This window comes from Rutidosis leptorrhynchoides, chromosome 1 (assembly GCF_046630445.1).
Source record: "Rutidosis leptorrhynchoides isolate AG116_Rl617_1_P2 chromosome 1, CSIRO_AGI_Rlap_v1, whole genome shotgun sequence".
Taxonomy (NCBI): Eukaryota; Viridiplantae; Streptophyta; class Magnoliopsida; order Asterales; family Asteraceae; genus Rutidosis; species Rutidosis leptorrhynchoides.
The window spans coordinates 342,463,195-342,473,891 of NC_092333.1; the positions used below are offsets into that span (position 1 = coordinate 342,463,195).

The 10,697-nt window shown below is 35.4% G+C and overlaps 1 protein-coding gene across 1 annotated transcript; it reads right to left on the bottom strand.

Moving 5' to 3' along the window:
- Nucleotides 1-861: 861 nt before the first annotated feature.
- Nucleotides 862-5,626, bottom strand: LOC139870491 (secretory carrier-associated membrane protein 3-like). The gene is made up of 14 exons (XM_071858288.1): nucleotides 5,485-5,626; nucleotides 5,296-5,357; nucleotides 4,460-4,525; nucleotides 4,220-4,324; nucleotides 3,660-3,722; nucleotides 3,360-3,393; nucleotides 3,045-3,167; nucleotides 2,767-2,829; nucleotides 2,561-2,654; nucleotides 2,080-2,125; nucleotides 1,926-1,993; nucleotides 1,529-1,577; nucleotides 1,377-1,442; nucleotides 862-1,205 (listed from the first exon to the last, which is right to left on the bottom strand). The coding sequence occupies exons 2-14, from the start codon at nucleotides 5,353-5,355 to the stop codon at nucleotides 1,119-1,121; spliced, it is 924 nt and encodes a 307-aa protein (XP_071714389.1). The 5' UTR covers nucleotides 5,356-5,357; nucleotides 5,485-5,626; the 3' UTR covers nucleotides 862-1,118.
- Nucleotides 5,627-10,697: the final 5,071 nt, after the last annotated feature.

Below are 10,697 nucleotides of genomic sequence, written 5' to 3' on the forward strand. Positions count from 1 at the left end.
TCAAATCAAGAAACTTTAAACGGAGGTGATCCTCACACATTACTTTTTGATTAATGTACATTTTGGTCTCATAAAATTACAGTTATGCCCCTAAATTAATCTAGGAAGTTGTACTTATATTATTATTGTTAGTACAATGAAGAGTAAAAGGTAATTAGGTGTACGTGGATCAAAAAATGGTGTGTGAGGATCACCTCTCAACTTTAGAAACCAAATACAAACACTTGAGACATGCTAAATCATATGCTCTCGCAGCTTTATCTTTCATATCATACCCACCTTTAGTCAAACAATATTCAAAACCAAATAAAAAGACCCTAACTAAAATTACATTTACATTAAAAGTTAATTATTAGTTAAGGGGTAACTCGTATGTATATAAGCATAACATCATCAATCCTTTAATGCACAGCGATGCATCCAAACCATTTTTTGAATATCAAAGTCGGATTCTGGTTTTAATACCTCGAGTGGTTGCTAGGTCTGACCGTCAACACGAACATGAACCACCATCGTCAGCCATCACTATACAACCCTCATGTGCAAGTCATGGGAACGGACTCCCCATGAAACGGATGCATACCACAATGACTCCTAAAGTCAAAAAAAAAAAAAAATTTGAACTCCGGTTCACGGGAACCCTCCGTGTAGTTTTGTCTAAAAATGAACTCTAAACTTAAAAAGTAAACTCCAACTCCAGCTCGTTTCATCCAAACACACCCAACTAATCATTCCGAATTTTGAATGCTTTAAAGCTATAATTGGGTTAATGAGATAAAGGCGTTTCAGAAAACTGCAGCAGAGCACACAATAACACATACTATAGATAGAAGTCTTGCTAAGGAAATAATAAATTCACATCATGTAAACAAATCTGAACAAGCAAAATACAGTATCGTATAACACAAGATTTACAAATATAATCTACCAGATTTTCACAGCTTTCTATATATCGAAACATCATTAAGAACTTCCATAAAAATCAAAAAACATTGTGAAAACAAGCTTTTTGAATGAACAACAAAGTTTCCCCAAGCAACGAAATATCAATCTCCACATAGTGCCATCATGTCCACAGATTTGTAACGAAAGTCCATCCACCATAATTGAACACCAACTCATATTGCGGCCCGCACTGCACCTCGAGCAACATCACGTCTCATTTCCGCTGCCTTACCACTTCCTCGGAAATACATGTATACTTGCTGCATAATCAAAATTCAAAATAAATATTATATCAAGCTCAAACTTCTTTTTTGGCATATTTGATACTTCATTTAATTACAGAATTTCCATATTATTGTTTTATATCCTTAAATCTCTATTGTTTAATATTTATTTGGGTTCTTTAATATAAAAAATGCGAAGAGATGAACCTGAATAACCCAAATGCTGAGCAAAGACTCGAGACAGAATAACCCGAATCCTACAAAATAGAAAATCTACAAGAAAAAAAAGAACAATACACTTGGTAAGCATACTTAAAGAAGAAAGAAAACCGAATTCAACAACTTGGAAGAAAAGTTACCCCAACCAACGCGTGGTTGCCTACAAGGTCAACTGCTGGTAGAATTCCTCTGTTGCAAGAGAAGAAGCAATGTCAAAACCAAGAGTTAGAAGAAACTAACTAACGCAAGTATAGTATCTTGAGTTCTTGACAAATTACATCAAACCAATCGGTATTGTTCCATCCTAGTTTTACACTGAGCAGAACCATCGGTACTAATTTAAGTTTCGATTGAATGGTCTGCTAATAGATTTTATGTTATCATAAACCATCTATATAATTTATAATTTATAAAAATAACCAGCACCTCTTCTAACTGTATATGAAGGTTTTGTGTTTATATTAATTATATTATTTTAGATTAACATATACTATATTAACAGCAAAAAAAAAGGTGGAAGCGGGGTAAGGAACTTACGCTAGAGATTTTCCTTTGAAGACAACGGGAGGGGCAACTGCAGCAAAGATGACGAACCCTATATGAACCTGTATGGACGACCTAAACAATGAAAACGCAATCCAGGATGATCTGATAACCAAAGCAGAATAATACGACAATACCAGAACCATACCAAGTAAAAAAGAAAGAACCAAGTGAACTTAAATGCACTTTCACTCCTGCAACACGAACGAAAAGAGAGTAAAATTTAATTAGTTATAACCATTATCATCAATTGTCTGTTCTTCGATACAAGTCTCCATCGTAGTTCTATGTAAATGACATAACCAAGGAACACGTACATTTTGATTTGGTTCTCTCTTTGTTTTGTGGGTCCCATAACAGAAAGTAAAATTGTTACCTTTTTATTTCTTATGAGGTACTAATCCGTTATATGAATGGAAACAACAAAAGTATAATTCTAAATCGCTACCTCAATAACTTAGACTGCCTCCATATCATAAATTTGGAATGTTCGTAATTGAAAGTTTTGCAACTCTAAAAATTTTCAAGCTATGTAATAATGTGGCTACTCTTATTTCACAAAACAACAAACTGATATTTGTGTATATACTACATATACAAAGGAAGACTTAAAAGGATTGGGCATTTACCTAAATGCGCGATAAAGAGGCCGGTACCACAAGACATAGGCAAGTGGAACTCCTGATATGAAGTAGATCAGAGCAAGAAACCAGATCTTCGGATCTAGCAGAACAACACTTATATTAAGATGATATCGTAACAGCGATCCCCAAAAGTAAAAATATAACACATGTTAAAAGCTTAAAGGCTGCAGCAGAAGCTGATCCACACAAACCTTCTCCTTTAATCCAAGCTGTGGTTGTGGCTATTATGTTCCACAGAAGACAAAGTACTAAACCTGCTCATGACAAAAAAACATATCAGTATTAGAGGTAGTTTTGTTTCAAATCTTAGAATTCAAACTTATACGGACTATGGAATCAATTTATTATGCAAATTTGAAAATATGTTGTTAGTCCCATTGATATTGTGTAAAAAGACGCATATTGATCAATATCACAGAACGGGTAAGAAGACGCGATAAAAATTTATAGTGGTCATGTAAAAGCATACCTAAGTACGTAGAGAATGCAACATATTGCAATTTTTGTAGATGAATTGGAATCTCGTTTGCAATATCATGGTGAATGATAGGGAAAAATGGCGGCCAATTTTTCTCCTCGAGAACAATACCAGCTGCAAACAAGAAGCACATATGTTAGCTACTGTTCATTGTTATTAACATCAGATTGTGCAAAATTTTTATTTTGAAGTTATCTTGTTTTAAATGATAAGCAATTTGTATCAGTTATACTTCATATAGGTAAGTGAATAACACATCCGAATCAGACACAGATATAAGGATTATTTAAAAAAAACGAAACACACCTCGTGCAGCTGCCTCTTCCTTTCTTTTTACTAGCTGCACAACATCAGTCAGTTAATTAATATCTATCGTAAGGTATAATCGTCTAAACAGCAAAACTAGTTACTGCAAGGCAGAGAGTTTTACAAACATAATACAATCCTAAAGACTCGAACAGAAGCTAATTAGCAAAATCTAAACATTTCATATAATCCCAAAAACACAAACAGAAAGATTTTGTCAATGTCCTTTTGATGATAGATTCCACATTCACGAAATGACAAAAAAAATGAAAATCTTAAATACTATTTCTTAGAGAGTACCTCTTCCCTCTTCCTCAAGTCAGCTTCTCTAGCTTGAAGCTCTTTTTCTTTCTTCTTCAAATCCTTTAAAACGATAACACAAAGTAACAGTGTTAGAAAACAGATAGCAGTCACTCAAGCAATAAGCAGTGTTCGTGAATCACAGCTTGGCGTTGTTTAATCAGTTGTCATTCGTTAAACTTTTACCCACCACATTGATTAGTCGGCCACTTAACACCTATGTGTTAAGTGTTGTCTCATTGCTTCTATTAGTAAGAGCTTTCGATTAGTAATTGACAGGTAAGCTTTGTACTTATAAACTTTGGTGGCCTCTAATTGATTTTCATCAACTGATTCTTCTTGACTTGATTTTCAGATTCTTTCCAATTAATTAATTTCGAAGGACCATTGACAATGATTAACTAAATAGACAGACATATCAAAATCTCAAGTTTCAAATAGTCGCGTAGTCGGTCAACCCTATTTTGGTAACAAAGACATCACATAGTCGCTCAACCACAAAAATGTGTTTGATTCTTCAAAACATTAGAATAATTATAGCATCTGACATTTGAACTTACTGAAGCTGAATCAAGAGGAATGTCAACTGGGTTGCTCCTGTCATAAAAATCAGCAGGTTCATGAGGAAGAGGAGATAGCTGGGAGTTTGTAGCAGGAGGAACACTCTGCAAACCCAGTCAAGATTAAACAACAATTCGAGGAAAAATAATTTTACTAGCCAAGTAGTAACCAAAACCTCAATCTATAAGAAAAGTAGTGGAAGAATGTATGACGATGCATTGGACCAGTCTTAGACTTACTGAAGTGTAGAATGAACCTCCAGAATAATTTGTTTTGCTGCCTCCTTTAGCACCAGTTCCTTGATCCTGTTTACGTAAATATGTCATTTCACAAGTGCACAACTACTTATTGAAGGCAGTAACATAAATAAACCACGACGAGTTGATCAAAATTATCTGTGGTAAGTTTCACTTTCTAACCAACAATCAATATAACAGAGAGCCTATTAATCATGACATAAAGTGATAAACTTCAACGACTTTGCAGATTAACTATCTTACAAAATTGTGGAAGCAGTTAGGCAGCATGTATAGCATATTTTATAACTTACCTGTAATCAGTTTAATTGTCATCATATGAAAGAAGCTGGTCATTTTTTACTCCCATACTATTTAAATATGAATTCTATCAACAATTGTGTCTCTAACTAATATTTGGTGCTATTATTAGTCAGTACTTGTGATTTTGTATCACAACCAACTTACCTTAAACCACACTCTACTATCTAAAAATTAGCAGATAGGCAGTCTCACACATCAGCTCCACAATTATGTATGTATATAAACACGTATACATATATATTGCAATCTCGATATAAGCGCAACAAGTTACTAAGAGCAAGACTATTGACGTATACATAAACTACAGCAAAAACTAGATCCAAATTTAGGTCAACGATACATACAAAAATGAATCAATTTTCAGCAGCAAGTAAATATCAATAGACGATTAAGCAAGTAAAGTACAAAATGAAACCCTAGCTTGAAGCCTAAAAGCAGTATAATGTAAAAAGTCGTATAATATAAGTAGTTAAGTACATAATTATAATCAAAAATAACAACGTGATTTCACTTACAGCAAATGGATTAACTTCATCCCCTTCATCAAAAGGATTAGGATCGAAACGACCAGCCATCACTGCCCCCGATTAATAGTAGATATAGAAATTATTTCAGAATTCAGAATATAGATATATAAGTGATAACTGAGTTATATACTGAAATTAATAGAAAGAAACTGTAATATCTAGCGAGATTTGAAGAACCTGTGTGAAATAAGTAGATAGATACAGGAAATGTGTGTGTGTGATGATTATGATGGTGGTCAAAGAAGAAGAGAAGGTTTTACAGTCGACGACTTGCCGTTTTGGTTTGGTTGCACCTTCTCCTCTTTTGTTTCACTTTTTCTAGTTTATTAGTACGTTTTTATTTTAAAAAATTACAAATGTGGTCCCTAGACTAATGTTTAATGTATGGTTTCGAATTTGCATTTGATTTTCTTAATCATGACTTTTGAATTACACCATTTCTAACTTTACGGGTGTGATGTGTAGTCAAATGATACAATTTTTGACTGATGTGAAGTGAAGTTAAATAAAAGAAGTGTCAAATTTGAGTGTTAAATATATGGTGGTAATGTGATAAAATATGATTAGTAGTTGAATATAAAATAAATAAATTAATAATATATAAAAATTAATAGTTATTTCTTATTGGTTTGTAAAATTGTGACACCTTCCTTTTTTTCTATCAGTTTATTGACTGACGCCCCCTTCACTGTTACGGGTGACGCTTCGTTAGAGGCGTCAAAGCCCTGCGCTGCTTTAGAAATGGTATGAGTATTTTTATAAAATAAAATAAAATTAGAATTAATGATTTCTTGCTGGGAACTGATAATTATTTATTTGGATTTTTGATTTGCTTTGGTGCATGTGTTGGATAGTGATTGAATAATTTCTCATAAGTTTAATCGTATGTTATCTGTGGTTAAAATTTCATGCAAATTAAAGTTTAAATTATCCCTCGGTAACACTATATAAATGAAGACCATAATATAATTTTCTACGTTTTCAATCTCAAACTCAAAGTTAAGTTGGGTATATAATTATATTATATTATAAATAAGTATATCAGCGAGCATGAATGAATAGTAGAAATAGTAACATGATGACGTCAGCAATTTATTATTATTATTATTTTTTTTGCTTTTCCATCCAAAATTTTAGGCCCAATTGGGCCTATGACCTCATCCTAGTTCTTTAATATTTGCCGATATAAGGTAGGCGTTTACTGTTTGTTACATGTTCTTCATTATTTTATATTAGACGGCCCCCTTTGGTACATTATTAGGTCGCCACAAAAGTCGTCATCAATGACAATTGAATGGCATTGAGTCAGTTATTCTTCATAAATAACATTGAATCAATTCTTCTTTAGTGATATAAGGAAGTGTTGACGTCAGAAGCGGACCTATATGGTAGGGACCGGTAGCACGTGCTACCAGTGAAATACGAGATCTAGTGGAAAAAAATTTAAGTTTTTTAACTAGTGACACCTGATATGGCCAAAACGGACGGTTTTATTTGTGCGGTGTCGTTAGGTCGCAATACGTCATAATTAGCTACCAAAAGAGAGTAACGGTTTTATTATTTATATTTAGCTGGGGTTTCCTAGCTATAACTCACCTACTTGTCTTCCTTTTAACGAGTAAGTGGAACGTGGGACAAAAGTGCCTATATAGTCAATCCTAGTGACAAGTGGTGATAGGTTATAAGATTAACTAAAGGTAATATAAACTATAAAGATAAAAACAGATAGGTATGAAGAATAGAATTCTGTTGGGGCACGATCACAAGAGTTTAACTTCCTAGAATAAACACTAAACCTCAATCAACTGGGCTATGAACCTAACTGATTTGTCACTAAGAGTTTAGGTCTTAAAGATTCTGGCTAAGACGGATATCTCTACTCCCAACGTTAACCTTAGAAGGTTTAAACGACCTTATGGATTAAATCCTAGGTACATGAAAAAAGTGGTATGTCCCTAAAGGAAAGTCTCAGCTTTTCTTAATCCTAGTTAGTCTAACTATAGTAATATTCCACCACTTAATACTAAGGTATGCCTTGACATTAACATATGTGCAATCTTAGGTATCCTAAGGTACTGCTAAGTGGATTAGAAGTCTCTCCTTTGCGATCACTTATTCAACCCCGGATCATCTTACAACATCTCAAGAACGTTGCTTCTGACGCGAATCATGCTTCTGAGCATAATGTTCACTGAACTCTATGTTGCTTACTCTAATCACAACCTAAATGGGCAGCTCTTCTTTGACGAATAAATGACTATTTGTACGTAGGTACTATATCCCTATTGTGACGTTAAGCACACATAACTACTTACCTTGTACCCTAGGGTTGATCAAGCCCTAATGCTAGGTTATAGCCACGTGAATAAGCGAAAAGGGTGATTCGTAAATTAAACTTCTAAACCGTCAAGGTTTTAGCATAACAATAGCATAAGTTTTAGATAAAGTATTCAACACATAATAAACATTTGCAACGGATACACAAGCAAGCAAGATGAAAGCAACTTAAAGTAATAAGATAACTTTATTAAATTAAGAAAAGCGTTCACCATTTATAGACGAGATCCGGACCGATACAAGTGCTGACATCCTCTAGACCACTCCTATTACAATCTTCGGCGTACGCCTCCGGGTACTTAATTTCCCGCTCGGAGGTGAAAAGGCCTTGAAAGCTCTAGTGAGAGAAAGTGTATTGTAGTGAGAGAGTGAAGAGAGGTGTGTTGAAAATGGATGACAACAATCCTTTAAATAGAAGTGAAAATTGCCTGCAAATGGTTGGCAGACCGTTTGGCAGGCCGTTTGCAAGGCCCGTTTGACTAGGTGTCCCGTTTTCTGTGCCCATTTGTCTGGGCCGTGTGGCAGGCCGTTTGCAAAGCCCGTTTGACCAGGTGTCCCGTTTTCTGTGCCCATTTGTCTTGGCCGTGTAGCAGGCTGTTTGGCATAGTGGTAAGCCGTTTGGCCTGCCCTGGTCAGCCTATTTCCTGGATCGTAACTTGATTTCTCGTCTTTCACCGTTTTCGCTCTAGAATCTTCGTTTTAGCTCTGATTCTCTTGATTCTATTGCATCATCTTCGTAATTACTTAATCTACAAATTTAACCGAAAAAGCGATTATTTTGCCGACAAAGTTTGGGACTTTATGCTTTTTGGGACTCAATATTGGGGGTAAAAACGTAACATTTTAGCCGATATCAAATATCCCACACTTAGACTTTGCTTGTCCTCAAGCAAACTTTCGAGCTTTTAGCACCGAAGATTTTTATTCGTAGTGATCAAGTTATCTTTGTTTCGCAATACGTAGGAGTGGAAACTTGGTTTTATACTTTTTGTTATTCCCGAACCTTTTTCCCGCAAGCATGAGAGGAGGTTACATAACTAAGACTATCTCACTCGGGTCACTCAATTCACTAAAGTGTTTCGGGTGTCCTATAGTTTTAAGAAATGAAATCGCTCTTAGCCAGTCATGTTTACATTCTTCGTCATAGGCTTGATCAAGACTCAAATCTCCATCACTTATTCAAGAGAATCCTCAGTTATAGATTCAGCTTATATCGTGAAGAGATGGTGATTTGGAGGTTTTGGGTATGAAGGGTTTGATAGATAGGAGTTCTTTCAAAGATCGATTTTGGCGATCCTTTCAGCTTCTTATCGGGAATTTCAGGACGAGCATCCTTCTTTTTGACTGCTAGGAGTTCTTTTCTCGAATCTTTTTGGTTCCACTCTTTTTCTCATAACCTTTATTCAACAAATTTTTTTTTTTTGGCAAGCATCTTTTACTTTTCTCTACGAGGTCTCCTTTTATTGGAGGTCTCATTGATAATTTACTTGGATGCTCGCATTTTTTCTAATTCGGTTTTATAGAGGATTTCTTGGAAGTGATGATTTCTTCGGGATTTACTTCTTTATTTCTGAAGTGAAGGAAATGAATAAGTAGTGGTAGACGGAATTTTGGTGGTTTGGAGCGAAAAAGGAAATGAAGGTATGTGATGGGGGGTTTTTTTTTCTTTTTTTCACGAATAGCCGAGGTTTATAACTCAGTAATTCTCGTCAAAAGGTGTGATTCCGAAATGTAGATCAATAGCAAGTTCTGATTCAGAGATGCTAACATCGGCGCACTCAATAGAAATATAGTGAAGCACTAAAAATAAGTGCTTGTTAAGCCTTATTTGGGGTGCCTCACATCAATTATAATGGGTCGAATTGCGCCTTTCGTTATGTAATGCTCTTTTGGAAAATTCGGTTTGGTTTTCGCAAAAAGTTTTGACTTTGTTTTACTCTTTCGTCTATTTTGTAACAAAAAATTTTTGATCATTTATAGAATTTTGTAATCCTAGGTGTTTTATAGCTCGAAAAGTTTTAATTCTTGTGAAAAATTTAGTTTTGTAAACACTTGAGGATTTTGCAAGAATCGTTATGTGCAATATTTGCTATCCCACACTTTAAAGTAACATTGTCCTCAATGTTAAGGATACGGCGTATCCCAAACTTTTTTTTTGTAAACGTTTTGTTATTATAAGTTGATGTTGATGGGGTTGCTAATCCCACACTTAGTGTTTAAATTGGTCTAGTATATTACGTATATTCTATTGAAAAAGTGGTGAAGACGTGGTACTCCCCTTATGGTTGCAAGGCATGTAATGGATGGTTCGCCGATTACGGTTTCTGCTAATCTCGTGATAGCGCCATTCTCATTCAGTACATTCTTGCTCCAAGTCGTGCTTCCATTTGTATGGTCTCGATAGTCATTTATTTGTGACGTTTTATTCATGCAATTTATTCTACCAATTATCATACAAACTTAAAACATAAAAGTAGTTATGCCGAAGATTGGGGGTACAGACATAGAATAGTAATGTAATAATGTGTTATAATATCACAAGCAATCATAAAATATAATAGAGAGATAGGGAAAGTCATGGCTGATCTGGATGGTAGGGTAGAGAATATGACACGCTCGTAAGGGACCGCGTTGGGTTCCTTAAAGCTGATTGACCCTCATCGGTAGTGAACTGTCATGCTAACTCCGATGTGTTCATGCCTGAAGATATCTTGAACTGAACCTCGTCTGAACGCTCGATCAGTCCGGTAAGTGATGAGGTACTAGTGTGAATCATAGGCCCTGTACGCCAACCCTGCCCTTCTTGCAGATCTCTTCACTAATTCGGGTTCATACCCATTCCACCCATACCCTGTATAACATCCTCAGCCATATACTGGCTCGCAGTCTGATCCCATACACTGGTCTGAGCATCAGTGGATGTGTCTATGTAGGTGCTGAAGCGGGTTGTTCCAGAAAGGCTGGTAACAAAATCCTCGGGCCCTGTGTGATATGTGCCCTTGGAGGAGATGGAATGATCGTGTGCTGTGTATAATGATGCTGAGGAGGAGATG